Raw genomic sequence first — 22,376 nt, 5'->3', positions numbered from 1 at the left:
AGCTGAAGCTAACCTAAGAAGTCATCTGCAGAGAAATGGTCAGCATCCCACACTTGAAGCTCCAACCTTGCAGGTATTTTACATTCTGTTTCATCCCAAGAGAAGAGTGATTCCTTCCTGGAGATGACGATCTTCTCCTCAGCCACCAAGTATTCAAAAGGGTAAACAAATCGCCAATTGAAGTTGCCCTCACCAGTCAGGGATCGGTAGTGGATGTCTGTACACTGGCAATCTTCAGGACCTTTGAGCCACCTGAAGTAAAAAAACAGAGGATGAAATGCTGTTGAATTGATTGGCATGAAATTGAGATTTTGCTGAATGTAGGATTAAACTCTTGCAAATACAGAAATCAATCCAATAACCAAAAAAACAAATTGTTTAAAAAAAATACAATAGTTAAAAAAAAATTCACTGACAGCAACAGAAGCACTGAATGTGACTTGGTTTCTGCCCCTAAATCTAATTATGCCAGATGACATTTACTCTTAAATTAATATTATAGTTATATGTAGTAACGTGAGACACATCCATGTTCGGGAAAAAAAGAAAAAGAACAGTCAAAAAAAGTTGCCCATTGCCCAATCCTGTTGCCCAATCCAGTTGCCCAATCCTGAATCTATCCTAAAAAATAGCAAAAACACAAAGTGCAAAAATGATGATAAAGCAATTGCTTTGAACAGGATTTGATACAATGAAGTTTTATATTTACTCAAGAGCCAGCAGTGAGGCAGGAAGTGTTACGAGTTAAGGACAAGAAAAACACATGCAAAGAGAGTACAATCCTTGGATGTGCAATAAAATTGCCATGTCACAGTCACTTGTGGGAATGAATTAAGAGCATTCTTCTGTACGTAAGAGGGTTACGGAATATGTAAGCGTTTGAGGATAATAGAATATGATATAAAGGTCAAAGATCTAACTCTAATGCAGACACATCCACATCATTGGAATCTTTCCTTGACTAGAAGCAAGTCAGTGATTTGATTTGGTAGAATACAATTATGACTTTGGTCTTCACCTACCTTAAAAGTTCCCAAGGCAGATAGAAATTATTACATAGTGGTATGTTATTCATGGCTCAGCAACAAGATTGAAATGGAATCAGTGCCTCTTCCAGATATTGACAGATATCTCTTTTAACTGATCAAGAAGCGCAAATTTCTCACCACTCTGTCAGATCCCAACTATGCTTGTCACCAAAATATCAGAGTGACATGAACCGTTGCAACACTGGTTGGAGTTTACAGCAATTTAATTGTATTTTACTTGAGGCTTTGGGTTAGCAAAGGGAGTTCAAGTGTTGACTGATTCTTTGAACAAGATGAAAGAATGATTACAATTCCATATTATTTTATAAATAATAAGAGTCAGAATACACAGATAATCCAGAAAGTGTGCACTTAGCCATTAAGGAGATATATCTTGTCTGAGATTTTAAGAGCCTGAAAAGGGTTGGTCCAACAAGAAAAATGAAGATATAAAAGTTTCAGAAACCTAAAGATGTAAAAGTAATAGCCAGTTAAATTGGAATAGTAAATTATATCGGGAAATTTATTCTGAACCTTTTGCTGAAAAAGTAGCAACAATGCAGGCCAGGGGACTGGATATATTCATTTTTGGGGTCAGCTTCAGTCTAATGCAGAACAAAATTTCCCAGGCAGATTGACTCCACTTTAGTGAGGGATTTACCAAAAATAATATGTAAATATGAATTTAAAAACAAAAGGAACTTTAAGACAAAAAATCTAACCATAATTTATGTTCTGTTCAGTTAGTCATACACAAAGTTTCTGGTAAAGTTGAATAAAATTTAGGGGGTGCTTTAGCTCCTCCCCGGCCAAATGCTTGCAAGGGAGGGGCCAGTTACATGGTTTTTCAGTCACAGTGAGCGGATTTGATTTGGTGGGTGATTGTTGAGCGTTTGTGCTGTGGAGGTATTGATATAAGCATGAAGAGTGGAAATAGAAAGGAATACACAAGGACTGAATATTTAATCACATGTGGTGTATTTTAAAGGAAGGCACATGAGTAGTTGCCATGTGAAAGACTGATAAGATAAAATTTATAACTTATGCTGCTTCCTTTAAAACCCACCATCTACTGATACCACTCAGCCCCATTCTGCCCTTTCCGCTTCTAACCTCACACATACCAAGCAATGTGAGAATAACACAATGATGTCACATGGAATATGACTCAACTATGCTGTGTCATTTTGGACAAGTGTACATTTAAAAGAAGTTATTTCATTATAAGTGTGCATGCAACTAATTCAAGCCTAAATTTAAAGTAGGGATTATGAAGAGAATAGAGTCAGCATGATTAAATTACCCTTTCACATAGATATCAGACATTTTTTCACCCGTGAAGAAGGCATCATCTTCCAACACGACATCATCTGTGTTCCAAATAATTATCCTGAGCTCGTATGATTTAGGCTTTCGGGGTGATATATCAATGGGTGGTCCCGGCAGAGGCATATCCATTGGGAACATGTCAACCCACATTTCCAGTTTCCCCTGAAAGATAATAATACATGCATTATGTAACGCACATGGACTATATAGATGAGTGGAATGTTAGCATGATGACACAATTGGCTCGTTCATCAATTTTACTTCACTGTCATGTGTGATTGAGTTAGAAAAATAAAAAGACACATATTTTTCAGGGGACTCCATAGCCTGCTTCTTAAGCTTTCACGATTAAAAATCAATATCTGCAACCCTTTGTAGATAAGTTGATGACATCATGGTTTTATGCAGAGTGGATCACACTGTTTCTCAGCTACACTAAGTCTCGTGCATAGGCCTCAATTGGTTAATTGTTGTTTACACTCATTTGTGCAATATTTTCCTTAATGAAAGGCTCTCCCTAAACGATTTAATGAGCTAGAACTCTAATGGAGTAATCACCTCATGAAAAGTTAGTAGAAACTGGCATTTTCTTATTTTGAACAAATGAAAAATGGAAAAGATTTCATCATTTCATTCATCATAATCTTTCCCTGCCATCTGAAAAATTCTTTTAGTATATTGAGATTTGGAGGGAATGACTCAATTAGTGTCTTCCAGCAATAAGGAATGAAGTACACTAGTGAGTACATGTACAAATACAGTACTTAGTGAAAGGAGCAGGGTTGTAAAGCTTACATATATTTAAAAATGTTAAACAAAACACTGAGAGTAGTTCACAAATAGAATTTGCCGTATTGAGCAATTGAATATCTTGGGAGCAGTATGAAGCCATCTGCCTCCCTCCTCATCAACAGTCAACTTTCAATATGTTCAGAAAATTATTTTGTAATCTAGAAATTCAACAAACATGTATGTTAAAACTTTAAATTAATTAATATATAGGTACATACATAATCTCTTTGATAGAGAGATTGTGATTCTACTCACATTAGACAGCTTAAATAGAGTTATTACATATTACTGTAAAAATAAATGAAACACTGCCTGGAAAATTTGAGCATAAATGTGAAATTAATTTCTTTTTATAATTCTTTCCGAGTTTTCAGGCTCTTTATACAAAATGAAGATCCATTTCAAGATTTTTCAAAATTATTTGTTCAATAATAAGCATGGAAATACAGAAATTTTGAGTGGTATTAGAATTCAATAATCAATAAATCGATTAAATACCGACTTTAAGAAAATGCATCACTTATCGCCAACAATTTCAAAATACATAATTAATAAATCAACTGTTTTGACCCACCCTACTTTGCTGCTATCATTTATATGATTCCTAAGGCACACTTTTAACATCATTTCTCTGCACAGTTTTTACTTTTAACTTCAGAATGATTAACATGGAGGATTTAAATGATATTTTAAAAAAATAGTTGATTTGGATCTGGTTCACCTGTTCAATTCCTGGTTTTTCTGGGTTGTACAAAGGCCTTGTTTCAATGTGCTCAGGCACCAGCATACAGCCAATCCGAGGGATCTCTTTCCAGTTGAACAATGCTTTCAAAGCCAAGTGTTCTTCCAACCCTGAAACAAAAAAATAATGATTGGACTATATGTATGCAGTTCATCATTGGGTGATTTTCTTCTCCATTCAATTAGTTCAAAAAAGATAAGTTAATTAGGTTTGGCATTTGTGCAAATAATACATAGATTAGGAGCACTGTCATTAAAAGAAAGCACTGGATTAGAAATGATTTAGAGATGGAAGAGGAGGCCGAAGTGCTGCTCCACTTCCTGTGAGCACAGATCCAAACCCTAGCAGGTATTTTCAAAGAAAGCAGAAAGCTCAATGCCAGCATACCGTAAGGAGAGCACTTGTCCTTCAAAACTCTCATTGAAGCCTGCATACATGACGTAATCCTAGACAATATGTGTGAGGATGTTTCTTTGTATTTTAGCAGTATTTTACATTCCACTGTACACAGCAGATGGCTGGTTATTTTGCAGTTACATTTGCTAGAGCATTCAATCATCTGCTAAAAGATACCCACAGCAAATAAAAAATACTTCACCAAGGAATTGAACCCAGGATCCATCCAGGATCATCAGTCAAGCGTGCTCTACCCTCTGAGTTACACATATACAGCAGACTCCCAATTATCCGGCAGCGGTTTATCCATGTTACGGCTTATCTACACTTTTTCAATATTTTCCACGATCTTTAAAAAAATTAAAATGACGCAAAAGTACCAGGATATTTGCATTTTAATGCTTGGCTTCATCGGACTAATTACATATTTCTATTGGAATTCCCTTTGTAAAATGGAATTATTTTATTTACTTGCTGACAAGGAATGTTTCGAGTCTGCTTGGATGCCTGCTCTAGCAGTGCAATAACCATGGTGACGATGATCAGCGGCGGGATAAACTCTTCATTAATTTTTAAAGATTCTTCATTGTTTAACCAATCGTAAATTAGGAAAAATGTCATTAACGATCTTTAATTGCATATTTCATATCACAAATTTGCAATTATTGCCGTGGCCTCATATGCGATTGAATACGGCCCAAGGGAACTGGAGATTTTGCCGCACTTGGGCATGTTTACGCCGCGACAAGTAAAGGTCAAACTGGAGAGAACAAGAATAGTAGAAGTGAAGAAAGCTAGGGAAGTGGAAGTAGAGATTGCAAGAGTTATAGTTGGGCACTCGCCTGCATACATGAGTTTCCATAAGTCCTATAACCGATTTCCTATATCTAATTCTGCGCAATGGTGTGATTGCACACCCGTTGCCTTCATGGGAATTCCATGTCCCTGTTTTCCAAGGACCGCAGTGCCCGATCATGCTCAGTGATCACAGATCCGCATCCCAAAGCAGTTACATCCTGGATAACTTGTGCGAGACGTGACTACACATCGTGGTGCCTGAAAGTGTAGTTTCCAACATCGAACAGTGGTTTTGAAGCATTCTTGCAAACCACTTTTCTGAATCCGTGATCTTGCATTCATTGATCCAGGTATGACATGGAGCAATAAGAATGCGAGTACAATCACGTTTTCGCTGCTAAAAAGATCGTGGCCGGGAAAAGAAAGCCCTTAACGATTCCGTTAACACAAGAACCGCTGAACTTTCCAACCCCACCGAAACCGCGGCATGGGACTTTTTTGTCCCATTGACAAAATACGTTGATCCTGTCATGTTTAAGTATAATTGACGTTTTTTTGTGGTTTGTGTGAACAAAACACATGTTTAGGTAATGTTTAAAACGTTATTAAGTATAACTAGGAATACAGTAAGCTTATTTTGAAAGCAAAAGTGTTGTTTGTCAAGAGGGGCGCAGCACCAGGCAGAGGTGATGCAGCCGGCGCAGTGCACAGATTATTCCCTATCTACAGATTACAGATTATTCGGTATCAGTGCATCGATCCCCTTTGTAATAAACTGTTATTATGCTAAATACAAAATAAGTGAGCAAAAAAAACTGAAATTCTGTTTTCCCCATATGGGACAAAAAAGTCCCATCCCGCGGTTCTAGGTAAATTGTCATTTTTCTCGCAAACTAAACATCGTACAAGATTTTCGATATAACCATTCAAAAGAGCATAAAAAATGAGTAAAAGTCAGTTAATTTCAGAGGGATCAAACCACTAGTATATGAATGGCAAACATTTGCAAAGGGCGATGGGACAAAAAAAATCCCATCTGCGATTCAAGTGTTAAGCAATCTTAAATAACAGACAATGAGCATTAATGATATTTAATCGTTTGATTTATATAAATAATGAAAATTAAATGATATTTAAGTGAAGGTTTGGATTATTCATGTTTTCCGATTATTCGTGCTACCCCTCCCCATCAATAGCCCGGATAATCAGGAGATGTAAAAAAAATTTTTAAGACACCTGAATTACCTTTTCCATTGATGTTGCACATTTCTTCATTCGTTAAGCTAAATGTTTTATTTCCAATTTTAACCTTTCCATTGGAGTAGGAAGGCCAGTCAATTTTCCCATCCTTGCAGAGTTTTGCCAATATCTGAGTTGGCTTCATTGGGTCTCGCCACCGATTGTATCCATTGCTGCAGATAAAAAGAAATCAATTCAACAATATATTTCTCCCACTCAATATACATATATACTTCACTCTCAATCATTTGAACAAAGGTTTAAATAATGAATTTTCTAAGAATGGGTCAGATCCACATTTTAATCAGTTACTAGTCCAGTTTGGTTTCTCTCATATGCTCTTGGTCTCAGTCCTGATTCTTAATCCAAGTGTTTAAATGTCAAATATTAATTTACAAAATCTATTGGTGATTTTTGTTTGTGTAATAAAAAAACAACCTAGAATAATGCACAAAGATGAATCTCAAAAGTGATTGGTTTGACAGAATCACTCTGTTTACAGTAGGTACTTTAATTTATACACAAAAAGAGTTACCTACATACCAAAATGCATCTTCCATAAATTTTTCTGGTACCCATTTTTTTTGCTTGGGTTCCACTAATGGCTCAAAGATAAGGAATTCATTGAGCCAATAACTAAGGAATCAAACCCAAAAAACAATCTACCATATATATTCATAATGAAAGCTTACTCTTCATATTTTTTGGCTATTCCACAAGTTGCTCTGTGCCTGCTATAAAAGCGATTTTCCAAGTCAATCTTGGTCTCTCCGATCATGTCATCAGAGCCCACTAGGTCCCAGTCCAATATCTGCACCGTGAGGAGAGAATCCTGAGGAAATGTAGCTTCAAATTCAAAACATCTAGAAATGCAAATCATTTTCTGTTATGGCTATAACTATAATCATTTAAAAAGCATTAGGTCTAAAACAATAAAACATTTGTAAGATGGAGAAGGAATGAGAACGATACAAACTTTCCAAATACTGGATTGAGCTGCTTGGAGATGTAATTTTCTTTGTCACTGATCCTCTTTGAACCTAACTGCAACACAATGTAAGGATCTGCTTTTCCATTCAAATCCATTGGGTGCAAGTCGTTTGCCTTTACTATGTACACTCGGACAAGAACATGAATTGGGTCGTTGGACGGCAAACCTTGAAAAAACCCGTACTGAGGATCAAAACCCATTATAGTGTGGTCCTCTATATCTTTGGGCAAAGGCCATTTGTACACTTTGATGGCACCCTGTGAAACAAATAAAGGCATTGATATTATTATGATTGATTCAAACAAATTTTCACTAGATGTGATGCAAAGAAACACAACACTGAGCAAAAGTGGACACACATTTTTTGGCAAAATTTTTGATACTTAGGTGCACTGTTATAATATATAGTCATCATCATCACATGTCAACAATACTAATACTTTACACATTTCTCCACTCAACTCTCCAATAACCCATCTATTCACACCCAGTATTTCTTATCTTCATCACCCTTCATTTTCTAATCCATATTTTATACTAGAACATCCTTTTCTGCTCTGTCAATCCAATTGTACTTCGACGCATGTTTTCATCAGACCATCATGCCTCAAGATATGGCCAAACGAGTAATTCCATCATCTTCTTAAGGCCGTTTTACACGGGGCACGGAATCGCACAGATTAGAGCTGCATTAATTTCTAAAATGGTGTGGAATTGCGCGATTGCATGAACGAAATTAGAACGGGCTATTTTGCCGTCTCACATCCACGCATTCTCGCATGTGTTCTAGCAATTCACTGCTTTACACGACGCAATTTTGATTGCGCCTTCGCACGTACGTCAGATTGTGCAATTCCGTGCACTGTGTTAAACGATCATTAAGGTTTGCAAAGGCTCATTCTTCCCTACTCTGCTTAGGAATTACTCATTGCTCTTTCAGTGGATACATTTTATCTTCATCATTCTTTAGTAGCACCACATTTTGAATGCCTCCACCCTTGATTTATTCCACTACCACTTAATTTCTAATGCATATAAGAAAGCATGTATAAATTTAAGAATGAAAAAGTTCACCAAAAACTACTTGAGTGTCCATTATGTGTTCTGTTTAAGTGTGTCACCTGTAGAGAAAATTTATATCATATATGTAATACAGCAAACTCCCGATTATCCATGCTAATGATGGGGAGAGGCCACACGAATAATCAAAAAACAAGGATAACCCAAACTTTCAATTTAATTTCTTTTTGCGTTCATAATTTATGCAGATTCGTGATCCCCGAGCACAATCACTCACCTCGATGCATGTATATCAGGGACACGGAGTTCCAGTGAAAGCAACTTGCACGCGATCACGCTATCACGCAACAGTGGCTCTAAGAAACCAGTGCTTATAGCAAACTGTCCTCGTAGGCTAGTGCCCGGCTGTGACTCATGCAATCTCTACTTCCTTCATCTCTGCTTCCACGACCCCTGCTGCCATCACTTCTACTCTTCCTTTCCTCTCTCCAGTTTGACCTTGACTAGTCACCAGCATGAACATGCCTGAGAGTAACGAAATCTCTCCATCCCTTGGGCTGTATTCAACCGCATGTGAGGCCATGGCAATAATTGCACATTTGTGATTTTTAACATAATTTAAAGATCATTAACAACATTTTTCTTAATATGTGATTGGTAAACCATTAAAGAATCTTCTAAAATTAATCAAGAGTTTTTTTCCTGCTGCTCATCGTCTCGTGCAATGCTAGCCCAGACGTTCAAGTAAACTTGAAACATTCCTTGTCAGGAAATAAGTAAAATAATTCCGTATTACATGGCGAATTCTAATGGAAATAAAAACTCAGTGCAGCTTTTCACTAAAATGCCGTAATAACATTTTTCTGCGTCCCATTTTACTTTTTAAAAGATCCCAAAAATGCGTTCAATGGGGTAAGAAACTCATGCACGGATAATCTGCAACATGGATAAACTGCAGCCGGATAATTGGGAGTCTGCTGTACTTGTTTTATTTCACTGAAAGTCTCTTGAGTTACCTTGAATTTTCCCACCACTCTGCTTTCATCTTCAAGTTCATCGCCAGTCTTCTTGCCTCGGTATAAGTCAAAAGTTAACAGCCACTCTTTAAAGCCATTGTATTCATTTTGAGATTCAAGCTCATTTGGATATATCTGAAAAAAAAGAAACAAATTATACAAGGCAAAAAAAGAAAAAGATGAATTACATAAGAAATTGTTAAGGGCATCAAAAATGTAAACTCTACTTTGGCAACTACACATAAGGCAAGCTTAAAATCATCTCTGCGAGCCAAGATTTTCTTTCTCTCTTTTATGTTCTGTAGTACTTATGGAAAAAAGGAAATCCTGATTGACGAACTTTTATTACAGTTCATTAAAACATTTCAAGAGTTTGCTTTCACTTAAAATTTCATACATACATTGATTACAGCATCCCTGGTACACGAAGAAACAAATATCAAGAAACCATTGCCACTAATGAACAAAAAGCTTGATAGAATAATGCAAAATACCAAAAGAACTACAACTGGTTGTCCACTGCTTAAAAATTCCCTGATATTCCCAGGATTATCAAGGGAAATGATTAGTTTTTTTTAGGATGCAATTCAGTACTAAACATAAGCATTTTTTAGGCAAATAACATTCTTGAAGAAGAGTAACTGACAACAGGAATGCACGGTTGCTTTGTCATTTTAAAGCTAAACTGTAATATCTTGATACAATAGAAACTTATCTACTCATCACCCAATTTAGATAAGGTTCAATACAGTGTTCGCATGTTCCATAATATTTCAGCTCACATAACAATAAACAAGAAAAATAAAAGCACCTGTATCATCAGATTAAGTGCACACACCATTCTGCTGATTAGTTTGCAAATATGAGCTCTAAGCGTAAGAGTAACTGGTAAATAACAAGTAAGCATCTAAAACCACAAAGAGAAAATTTTTGTAATGGAAAGTTATTGAAAGAGTTTTTTTGCTTTGCCATGAGTGGGTTGCGAGCATTCCACATTGTTACATTTGATCTTAGGTTTGTTCCAAATCCTCTTTATTTTCTTTAAGATACAGTTCCTTTTTGCCTCACCACTTCGAGCAACTTTCCCTTTTTTCTCTCCCCAAAATAATCCCCCCTCTCCTACTATGACAACTCCCCATCAACATCAATAATGAAACATCAAATGTTAAAACTTATTGGGCTAGTTTTTGCCAGATGCTGTATACAACAAAAGTTGACTTTTTGTGACACTAGCTGAATCGTTTGTCTTTTCTGAGTTTTCCTGACTTGTCTCTGATTTTTTTCAAGTTGTTTTATAGAAGACCAAAATTCCCTGTGTATACATAGTTTTACAGGTTAGCAAACATCCTGCTCTGACCATGCCTCTCTAACAAGAAAAGGAAGAGGAGGAAAAGAAGAGAGTGTTCACACCTTCATGAGTGCAGTCTTCAGGATCTGCTTTCTCCTCATACTCTTGGGACTGAGGCGAGCGGCCAGCTTGGACGACGCCCCCTTGGCTCCGCCCCCACCTCCTCCCCCCCTCTTTCTCCCATCCGATGATGATGATGCCCTCATGTCCTGGAACTTGCTCTCCTCCAGGTAGATGGGCAACGCTCCATTATTCTGCTCACTCTCCATTTGCTGCGTCTCCTTCCTTGCCACTTTGCTCTCCTGCAATTTCCAATTAACCTTCCACTTCATACGAACCACCAATGATTAAGTGATACACTAGATCACGTAATACATTAATCAGGAGCACATGCTTTTGTAATAAAAATTTATGAGTATTACAGTATTTGTCCGAATATAGTCCCCTCTTTTTTTACAATACACTACTTATATATTAAGTGATACACTATATCACGTAATACATTAATCAGGAGCACATGCTTTTGTAATCAAAATTTATGAGTATTACCGTATTTGTCTGAATATAGTCCCCTCTTTTTTTACAATACACTACTTATATATTAAGTGATACACTATATCACGTAATACATTAATCAGGAGCACATGCTTTTGCAATCAAAATTTATGAGTATTACCGTATTTGTCTGAATATAGTCCCCTCTTTTTTTACAATACACTACCTACTTATATATTAAGTGATACACTATATCACGTAATACATTAATCAGGAGCACATGCTTTTGCAATCAAAATTTATTAGTATTACCGTATTTGTCTGAATATAGTCCCCTCTTTTTTTACAATAATGCCCGTGGTAAAAGTAAAGGGGGAACTATATTCAAACCCAGTTTTTGTATTTTCTCCCAAAACTCAAGCCTTAAAATTAGGGGTGGGGGGGGGGGGGGGGGGAGGGGGACTATATTCAGAGGGGGACTATATCCGGAGAAATACGGTATTTCATGTTTACATAAAATCTAGAGAAGCACTTCATGAGTATTCAATACACTCCTGTTTGATTCATGCTGATGTAAACCAATGTACACACATCATCAATGAATCTTTCATCCCAATGAGATCTTCAACTCAGACCCAAAATTGAAATTCAATGAACGATTTAGGTAGATTTGCAGGAAGAATAAGTTATGATGAAAAAGTAATAAGTTCTTCATTCAGTGATTCTGTCATGAGTTGAAAATAAATCTAGGCCCCCTCCCAACAATTTGGATCTCAAAGTATTGTAAACAAAATAAAATATAGTTTCCTCCCTTCACAAAAGTTTCTCAAAATTGTTAGAAGCTTCTATACAGTACATGATTATTACAATGATTCCAAATATTTCTTCCATCATTGCTATTTCCTAAAATTTGCTTAGCTGAAGTGTAATAGTAACTGACGGGCATTTTTTTTTTATTTTCAACCCTCCTCAGTATAAAAAGTCACTGCGTGAGAGCCAAGAGTTGACCCAGAGTTCCAAAATTTGTTGTGCATTATTTTGACTAAGTTCCATAACCTTTTTTTAAAAAAGGGAAAAAAGAGCAAGGTTTCCAAGAAAACCAGTGATATTTTTCCCATCTGCCCCAAAAGAAATTTCCCATTACTAAAAGGATAATGACTTCCGAAAAATAGCTTTACAGGTCACGTAGCCATCGTTTTCACTGCAGATCACTGACCTCGATCATTGCCTCAATGGATGCAAAGTACTTGGTCCACCAATCTCGACTCTCCTCATCGTCATCTCCATCGTCCATGCTCATTTTCCTCTTCTTGTTGGCTTCCGTCTTCTCTTTCTTGGTCGGGTGGCTCGTTCCCTAAAATGTATGTAGCCACTGTGAACAATCTCAATGGTTGGCAACAGCTACTACGCACTACTTCTAGACTTTACCTTGTTAGCAATGGTATTTAAACAATGGAAAGGAGTGATTAACTGAAAGATTTGACAAGATTTTTGCTGGCACAAATCCAGTCAAATCTTTCAGTTAATCACACCTTCAAAGTCAAAAGATTAAAAATAGTATTAGGGATAGGTAGTCTCGGTTCTTTCGTGCATGCTTTCACCAATTATTGAGGGTAGAACTGTAACTGATGCCAAAAACAACCAGTATCAAAATACAGAGGTGGCGGAAAAACTCTTATCAACCATGTTTACTCATTAAAGGTAAGGTTTTGCAAAAAAAATATCTATATTCCATGCCGTTGAAGATATTTTACATAGAATTTAAAACTATATGTAAGTATTTATTTAGCTTACTGTTTTCTAGAGTCAGTAAACATGATTGTCTGAAGTCGCCCAAACAATACAACAGCCGTATTAGCCATTAAAAAGTCACCTTGACTCACAGTCTGGCTTCCAAGGTCATCCAAAAGAGATTTTATATACTATCTAATATGCAAAAAATCCACTACTCTGTCTAATATGGCTTAAAATCAATTCAAATTTAGTAGATATTCTATCTTTGACTAGTACATTAAAAAGAGGAAAGTAATGCAATAAGTAAAAATATTCCTCATCGTTAATTAGGTTAAAGAAATGTGCCATTAGGTAGGCAACTGATTTTCTAATAGACCAATAGAGTAGCCACAAACTCTGTTAGGAAACACGAGAAGCAAATCGAACAGACTATAATCCACTCCCTGAAAAATACATCGTAGACTCTCTTTATTACGAAGTTCATGGGACCGAAAAACGAAGTTCATATGAACGTTTCTTTTAGGAATCGTTGAAAAGAAACAGTTTCTCAGTTTCCTGTTTATATATATAAATACTTTTCAGTTTCTCAACAGAAGAATACAGCATGACGCAATCGAGGGTTGATATCTTCCTGAATACAGTAAGTCCGAATACGAGCTAAATACATCCCAAGACCTTGTTCCTAAGTTGATAAACCTACAGTCCGGCTGCCGAAGGTTGTCTGATGATCTGGGTCGGGTTAAGGGGTAAGGTTGCCAGGTAAGAAAGGGAAACGCCTACAAAGGGTTCTGTGAAGAAAGTAGCCGAAAGGGACGACGAGTGTGAAGGACCCAGAGGAAGAATTACCTGGCTTAGTGATTCGAAGAAAGAGCTTGTTTTGGTGGATCAGGCTTATTTCAGTACTCCTTATGCATTTGACAATGGTGTGTGAATAGGCGAAGGTGCGGTACGTTTGGGGGACAGCGATTGGCTGTAAACTGTACTGGCCCAGGGTTATCCGCCCCTCCTATTGTGCCATCATCGGACAACTCTCGCCGGCCGGACTGAATGCGAGGAATCGAGGAGTATGAATGAATGAATGAATACTTTATTTGATGCTCTGGGAAACCCATAAGAGCAAAAAACCTAAATACAATTAAACATTCTGCTCAAAGATACAATAATTATGAAATAGCACAACATAAACAAAATTAATCAACTCAAAACAATACATTTACGGTTTTAAATATTCACAGTTTACTCTTGAAAGATTCCGGGGTGGAGGAGCATTTTATTAAGGGGGGTAATGAATTCCAAAACTTAGAAGCAGTGATCTGGAAGGAATTTAGGTATAGGTTGGTACGGGCTTGGGGTATATGGAGAAGGTTAAGGTCAGACCGGGTTCTTTCGAGGGAAACACTAGTCCTGTAAGTGAATAAGTTATACAGGTATTCGGGCGTTTGAGTACGAAATAGGGAGAACAGAAGAGACCCCAGTAAGTACTTCCTTCGGGAGCCAATAGGCAGCCATTTCAAGGCAACAAACTGCTCGACTAAAGTATGGTAATCCTGCAGAATGCAACACTGAATTACACATATGTGCTAACTCACGATTGTGACGAACTGATCTACCTGGCGTGCAACGCATCCGGAGCCGAAAAAATAGCTCCCCACTGTGACGGGAAATGGGCGAAACGCTGAAAAGTTCCTGAATTCACGCCGGATTCAATCATACTTTGCTAAGATTGTCCCCACAGTGAGAGTTCCTCTAAGCCACACCGCGTAGCATTGGCCAAATCGAAAGGCGCCAAATTTGAAATCTGAAAATTTTGAATGCTCTTATCTCTGAAAATTCGTAAATCGAATTTGCATAGGAAGAGGATTAACTGTATGTCCAATTTACGAGCGGTTATGAGTAGTCACCATGACTCCACAGGAATGAAGCTTATTATATGATGTAGCGTGTAAAATGAATAAAGAACCATAATTGACGCTCTAGGGCACAGTACACAAGAAAAAATTAAACGTGGCGCCATTATTAAAACTTAGCGTAGTGAATCGCCACCTAAATACCGTCGCTTATGCGTGTTACTTCGTAATAAAGTTCATTTTTTAACCGCCGGGGACGGGACTGATGTTCGTATTTTCGTAAAAACTAAAATTTCGTAAAAACGAAAATTTCGTGACAACGTTTCTTTTACTACAGCTTGGATAGGCCTTTTCGTGGGGACCAACGATTTGCTTCATAATAACGAAGACTTCGTTATAACGTTGTTCGTATTAACAAGGCTCTACTGTAGTTGGAACACAATGGAAGAGTGAATAAAAATATGGATATGACTTACATAGTCCAAGGATGCTTGAGGATGTTTCAGAAGTAATGGACTTTGCTCTTCATCATTGTCAAAGGCAGGACAGGCACCATTTTGCTGATTAGGAATGGTTGGATCAATACCTAAACAGGTGAAACAAAATGTTATAATTGTCAGGAGATAAAGTCAAACATGTGTATTCATAAAATTGAATTAAGGGTACTATTGACTAGAATCAGGGGTGCTTTTAGATGTTTGTGATGGAGGGGATATGACGAACAAGGGAAATTAAAACTTGTAATAGGAAAAAAACTTATTTCATTGTCTTTAAAAAATGTTTCAGCGCAGTTCGACTGTTCTTGAGTGCCAAAAGTCTTATTATCATATTTTTGAAACTATCTTTCTTCAGTCTAGTTTGTCACAATCATTCTCCGCTCATCGACTTAATTTATTCTTTGTGCATTTACTACTATTGTTCAATCTTGCATAATAACCAATCAAATAAGATAAGAATACATAAAAATATGACTGATTACGCATTGTATACAAGGCTAATTCAATAACAAGCAATGATTAGCTTTTGTGTTTATTGACCAAGAAATAAAACATGATATTCCAGAGTCCCTCTATAGTTGGCCATTACACTCTACAGTCATATATGTGGGTAGCTGTCATCACTAAAGCTATCTTGGGATAATTCTAGTACTGCAGTTATTACTAGATTTTGGGGATCTTCAACACCAGGTCTGGAAGGATTTGATTATTTTCTGATCTGTTCATAGGAAGGAATTTACAGGATGCCAGATTGGTGTGGTGGCCAGAGTGTTGGCTTCACATCCAACGGGTCCAGGTTTAAACCCTGGCGATGGCATTGAATATTCACAGCCCAATCCCTGCTAGAGTGTTTTATGGAGGGCATTTAAAGTACAGCATTTTATCCCACGGATGGGACGCTACTCTGTGCCTTGGTGCCTTTCATTAAGAGCCAACTAATGGCTGTCACTAGATTTATTTCCACCCTTACTTCCCTACCCTTCCCTCAGGACACAAATGACCTCAGCTGTTGGTTGCAAACTCAAAATACCAAACTATATCACATTTTTGGATTTCCTGAGATCCCTCAGAGCTGGATGAAGCAAATATTCAAAATAAACTGAAAATCTCAAGTTTTCGGGGGAAACCCTCTTTGGCTTGTAGATTTTAACCCCTTCTCCCCCCCCCAATCTATCTATGAGAGGAGGATAGGTATAATGCTCACCCTGGAGCTGAAGTAGTGACTTCTTGCGTTCCCCTGCCTCCCTCTCCCTCTTGGTCACTGGTGTGTACATGTAGCGGTGGATTGAGTTAATCATATGAGTGCCCACCAGAGTGTAGCGACCAAAGCTACGGCAGTCCACAGCTCGGATGGTCAATGGGGGGCAATATAGTTCTTGCTCAGGAAGTTCCTGCAGATTAAAGAAACTGAATCAATATTGGTCAAAGGCATTTAGGTATCTCTGAGTTTCCACCAATGATGTTTCTTTTTCTCATCAATTAGTCAATCATTAGTTTTTTTACACCATTAATTGAATGAATTTCCCCTATGCTGGTTTTTCTACTTTGCATTGCAATAACCAGTAATGCAAACACTTCAATTAGAGTTGACTACATTATAATAAAGTGCTACAATGAAATTGAAATAAATCAGCAGCTTATTAAAATGTATTCTTTATAGTGATGGGTCGGTTCGATTCCTCAATTCTCGGCCAAGAACCGGAATCGAAAACGAGTACTTGCCAAGGCGAAAAATCGATTCCGATTCCAGCAGTACTTCAAACAACAAAATATACAACCGCGTTTGCAATAGTCATTTGAATTTTCGCGCCACGTAATCGTAATAACAAAACACATATATTCTTGGGATGTGCGAGTACTCGAAAATTCAAGTCGATCGAGTAGTTTGTACTCGACTCGAGCGTTTCGAGTAGTATTACGGATGTCGAGTCGAGTAGTTAAGGTTACAGAGCTTTCGAGGCTAGTAGGTCCAGCAATCTGCCGACAGGAAGCGCTATCATGAAACTCATGTAATAATGCAGTTTTTAAAGCCGATAAGTCATTCTAATGCCTTGGCCTGGTAGTTTCAGCTTGCCGAATACACTGTTGTCGACGTGGGCGCTGAATACCTTTACGCCAGCCGCGGCGGCCGATCGTCTTCCTACCCCGCGCACACTAGTCCGAAATCGGAAAAAGCTGGTATAAAGTCCAAAATGACCTTTTTGGGGATAGAGACTTGAAACTCAGCGTAAATACTCATAAATCATTACCAAATATTGATTTATATGCCATTTTACATAAATTCGAACCTTTAGTGAGATACACAGGCCCAAACATTACCAATTTTTCAATGCCACGCGAGATATCGTTTTTCCTCAAAAAATCTTTGAATTCATCCAAGTGGTTTTGCATTGGTGTGAGTTTTATGGAATATACAACGCAATATTCCTTGGATCTGGTGCTTTGCCTGTACTTTCAATGACTTTTGAAGATTTTGGCTCTCATCTGTCTGGTTTTACAACGCAAAATGGCCGACCCGTTTTTCACGTGAAATTTGATATAAAGTAGACATTATCTTTCGTTTACGAAAAATATAACTCGGAAAATTTGAACCAAAATATAAAGTAGAGATTTCTAAAGAGTACTAAGTAGAAATCTTGACAAAAAAGTTTGCGACGAAGGAAATAAGAGCGATTTTTCAATCGCGCGTCAAGGCTGACCTACACGCCGTGGACCTCTGAGGCTCGGTAACTGAGGCCGATTTTTCAAGTTTTTTAAAACATTAGTCTTGAAAATCGTCTTTTAAAGCATGGATAATCGTCTTCATTGACTTAAAACACTAAACTGAGGGTGTTAAAAAGGATTATGTATAGATCGACTAGACCATTTAGCGCATCACTCGAGTGAAAATACTACGGATTGGATATTTTTCGGAACCATCCCACGCGTAAGAAATATGCCTCGGGTATTGAAGATAAGTGAAGAGATTAAGTCAGCATGCTTAAGAGAGAGAAAAATGAACTGTTTCCGTGAAAGGCAACAAGCGATACCCTTTTTCCCTTTCCACCCTCGCCGAGGTGAGTCGCGCGGTAGGGAGAGTTTTCACAACTCAAGGCTCTTTTAGCCTTTTTTATAACTGCGTCCGTCCGATGTAATATTCATTTGTAGCATTTAGTTTCTTTCTTGAACTTAAAAAAGCAAGTGATTTTAAGGTTGATTGAATGACGTGAGAAGTATAGCATTTTTTTGACTCTACAAAACTAAAGTTTAGTTCTATAGTTGTTCGCTTTGTCCACTTGAATTCCAAGAAGATTAAAGATCCAAAAAAATCGTTGATATAATTTTTAATAAAAATTACAAAGTCTCCGAAATCTTGCAATTTTGGTGGGAAAGTACTTTCCCAATAGCACACATGTTTAGCAAGAGGCAATTTTCTCCAGGCAGTAATACTGTAACATGGAGACGTCAAAACCTGCTGGCTGAGCATGTAGAATAATTGGTTTTTCTGCTTGAGAATTTGAAAGGGCCAAATATTACATGATTCATATGCGTAGTATGTAATCTTTATTACAGCTATGAAAATCTCTGTACTCAGGGCTCTCCCTTGTAGTTTGGATATATATATAGTGTCGACATATTATGAGTGCGAATATTCTAAAGTAATACCTATCATGTAACACCACTTTTTAGGTATGTTCTGTTTTGAAATTTAGCTATTATATTTTAATTACATAGTAATTATATGAAAGATGCTTTTGTCAATTGACTCTTTCACAGAGTAATATTTTTAAAAGTGGTTTTCTTGTTGCCTGGAATTAAGTGATATTTTTCTTGGAGCCTATGGCATCAGAATCGATGGAATCGGTATCGGTAGAATCGGAATCGAAATGCCGGAATCGGAATCGGGATCGGAATCGATAAAATTTTGGAATCGACCCATCACTAATTCTTTAACTATCAAAGAAACTCAGGTGAATGCAGACTCCTAGGTTGACTTTAAGGTGGGAACCGCTGACACTGAAAATATGAATGAATCCTATGACATGTATCCTTATTCAAATAAAATAGCATAGGAGTTCCAAAATCCAAAATGATTAAGCTAGTAAACATAATAAATAATTTACTAACATCATTTTGGACATTCTCCATCTCTTAGATAATCTTTAAGCTTTGCCACAAACAGCCACCAGAGTAATGATGTGATTGCTAATTTACCCACTTCTAATTCAGCAACATAAACCGAGACTATAACTTGAGCAAGCATGATATTAGAGCATGGTTGGATAAAAGCTTCAGCTTCGTTTCAAAAAACAAGTTGAATGCCCTTTGATCCTACCCCTACAAAATCAAACTGTCAAATTGCAACCTCTCCAGCCACTCACCAAGTCTAAAAACTTGACTGGCATGCTGAAATTCGGATTCTTCTTTGCATTTGGTATGACAGATGAGTAAAGAATGTGTCCAGCACATTCAATGTCAACTCGTGGCTTGTCGACACTCATAAGGTGCACCCTCTTCAAATCCCGCAGACCCCAGAATAGCACTTCAATCCTGAAAATTCAGAGACTCCTGTTAAATCAAATATGGCATTGTAAGTGAAAATCAGTACCTTGGCAATTCTCATGAATTTATTTAAACAACCTAGGCTTCCTTGTTGCAAGGCAAATTCAGGTGCAAACACTCAGGCACCTAGTTTTAACTTGATGATGATGTGCAAAATTGAAACACAGAGTCATTAAATTCATGTGGAATTACCAAATTATGAACTGATTTTCATCACAATGAAGCAAACTACAGAGGCTTGCTTGAAACAACAAAATTTTGCAAATGTGTAAAACACCCTCAGTCAACACAACATCTGTACCTGTATTTGGCGAGCGTTGGCCTTATTCCACTTGGCACCGGCAAAATGGCACCACTCTCCTCATCATCCGTAATTACTATTTCTTTCGGCTCAGGGAGAGTTGGGAAGTTTGCTGATTCCGAGCCATCTGTAACCTGAAATAAATGAAAATAAAAGAAAAATATATTTTCATACTCCTCAAAGAAAAAAGCCATACCTAAATTGCATTCTGTGCTATATTAGCATGTTTCAGCCCTAGGCACATGACACCATTTAGGTACCTACTTGTTTCTGAGTGCATCCTATGCCTGTCCCAATATTGATACCAGAAATTATGATATCAAAAAATGGATATTTTTATCACTGTACACCAGGTACAAGATTAGGAGAAGCCAGATTGAAACCTGCTTCAGCAAACATGTCAAATTCTACCATAAAGACAAAGCTTATATAACTAATGCACATGATTGATATGATGGATGTAGAGGCTGTGAAGGAATTTCACAGTATGTGACATTAAAACAAGGCAACACAAAGATACAAGACACAACTAATATGAACTTGATTAGCAAAAAATATGAAGTAAAAGAGACAAATATAAATGAATGGATTCAGCTATTGGACACCTCTCAACGACAGACATTGTTGACGACAGACAGACAACTGTTGGGGACATTTTTAAAATCCCCAGCAGAGTTAAAAAAAAGTTTTTGCATTAGGACTGAATCTTGCATACTGCACGAATCCTCCCTCCAACAGACCTCTCTATGACCTTATTTTTTCCTCCTTCATGAACATTATTTTCAAGGGTATTTTACCGGACTTGGTGGCAGCATAGTAAAGTCCTCGCCTGCCAAACAAGAGGCCGCAAGTTTGAGTCCCAACTGGGTAGGTTGCCCCTATCAAGGACACAGTTTTTCATGCACGTGTATTTGATAAATTTGTCAAAAACTTCGATGTACAAGGCCAATATGTGATGTTTTCGGTGGTGTGGGAATTTATAAATAAAAGGATTTTCATTAATTTCTCAGAATTGGAACGGTTTTTTTTCATTAAAGTTGAGTTCATGAATTACCACATGAAATATTTGAAATAGTTAAATTGGCTAAGATAAATGACACTCAGGGGGTAAATTATGTCTTGGGAAGTATGAACCCTTATGATTCTGCTGCAGCCACGGACATTTGGTAACACTTAGGGTGGGAAAAAGTATCTTTTGCTGCCAGACCCAGATATGGGTCTTGTAATAATTTTAATACATGACTATACATATTTTTCTGCTGCCTTTAATTCCAGCTTATGAATTCTAGCAAGATAAAACTAACATGAAAAGTTTTGTAAGAGCAAACTCTAACTTAAGGACACCATATGGTTGAGGAGATATTTCCCAGTACCTTTACTGTGTGTAAGAAAGAAGTTTCACTATACTTGCAAAATAACTAAAAGCAAATATTTCACATTAATCTAACAGCTTGACACAAATATATAAGACTGCTGGTATCCTACGGTTTTTCAAAGTATTAGGCCAATCCAATTGAATGGCTGACAAACCTGCAAATGACTCACGTAAGGCAAACAAAAAATTACTTTACAGGAAGGTGTTGGGAATAAAAAAAAGATGCCTAAATATTCAAGTCATCCTAGGATTCTTCAGTAATGCTCACCGCTACCTCATCAAATCACATGCAAGGGTGCTATACATGATAGAAATTTCAACTCAGTAATCATTGATAACATATGTCACACTTCTGGCTTACCTCTAGCAGTTCAAAGGTTGCTAAAAGTTCACCAGCATTGTCTGGTCCTCTGTGGATGTCAAACCATTCAAGTGAAGGAGGGAAGTCTGGCTTGGCATATGGCTCATTTGCCAGCTTCACATGTGGTCGGGCAATTGCTCGACCAATGAATTCTGACTTTCCCTGAAAAATAAAATAATAATTATGATTTATTGCCACAGCACATTTACAAAACACATATTGCAACACTTAATACATAAAGGCCTCAACATAAATAATTAAAGCAGAATTAATAACCTAGATTAATTGTTACTGGATCCAGTCGATATTATCAAGAAGTCCAGATTTTAGGATAGAACTAAAAACACTTTGATTTTATACGCCTGTACCATAAATAAACTTTTCTATAAGCAGTAAAAAAAAGTAATTTACCTAGGATTCGCAGCTATATAATTAGAAAAAAGGAAAATTCAGCATTCAAGTTCAACATTCAAATTAGGGAGTTAAAAAGGTACTAAACATATCTCTACAACTGAATGAACCTTT

General features: G+C 37.2%; 1 protein-coding gene across 3 annotated transcripts in view; it reads right to left on the bottom strand.

The window, feature by feature from the left end:
* Window positions 1-22,376, bottom strand: part of LOC124158845 (otoferlin-like) — a 118,093-nt gene that overhangs the window by 10,125 nt on the left and 85,592 nt on the right. For all 3 annotated transcript variants that reach the window (XM_046534219.1, XM_046534218.1, XM_046534220.1), the window contains exons 21-34: window positions 21,852-22,013; window positions 20,116-20,249; window positions 19,634-19,802; window positions 16,477-16,663; window positions 15,252-15,361; window positions 12,411-12,548; window positions 10,762-11,001; window positions 9,352-9,486; window positions 7,301-7,572; window positions 7,017-7,187; window positions 6,331-6,497; window positions 3,871-4,001; window positions 2,332-2,519; window positions 14-252 (exon numbers count right to left, since the gene is read on the bottom strand). In XM_046534219.1, coding sequence (XP_046390175.1) covers window positions 14-252; window positions 2,332-2,519; window positions 3,871-4,001; window positions 6,331-6,497; window positions 7,017-7,187; window positions 7,301-7,572; window positions 9,352-9,486; window positions 10,762-11,001; window positions 12,411-12,548; window positions 15,252-15,361; window positions 16,477-16,663; window positions 19,634-19,802; window positions 20,116-20,249; window positions 21,852-22,013 — 2,443 coding nt within the window. The remainder of the gene's footprint in view (window positions 1-13; window positions 253-2,331; window positions 2,520-3,870; window positions 4,002-6,330; window positions 6,498-7,016; window positions 7,188-7,300; window positions 7,573-9,351; window positions 9,487-10,761; window positions 11,002-12,410; window positions 12,549-15,251; window positions 15,362-16,476; window positions 16,664-19,633; window positions 19,803-20,115; window positions 20,250-21,851; window positions 22,014-22,376) is intronic.

This window comes from Ischnura elegans, chromosome 5, assembly GCF_921293095.1.
Source record: "Ischnura elegans chromosome 5, ioIscEleg1.1, whole genome shotgun sequence".
NCBI lineage: Eukaryota > Metazoa > Arthropoda > Insecta > Odonata > Coenagrionidae > Ischnura > Ischnura elegans.
Note: the sequence above shows the minus strand (reverse complement) of the source record. Positions and strands in the feature narration are given on the sequence as shown.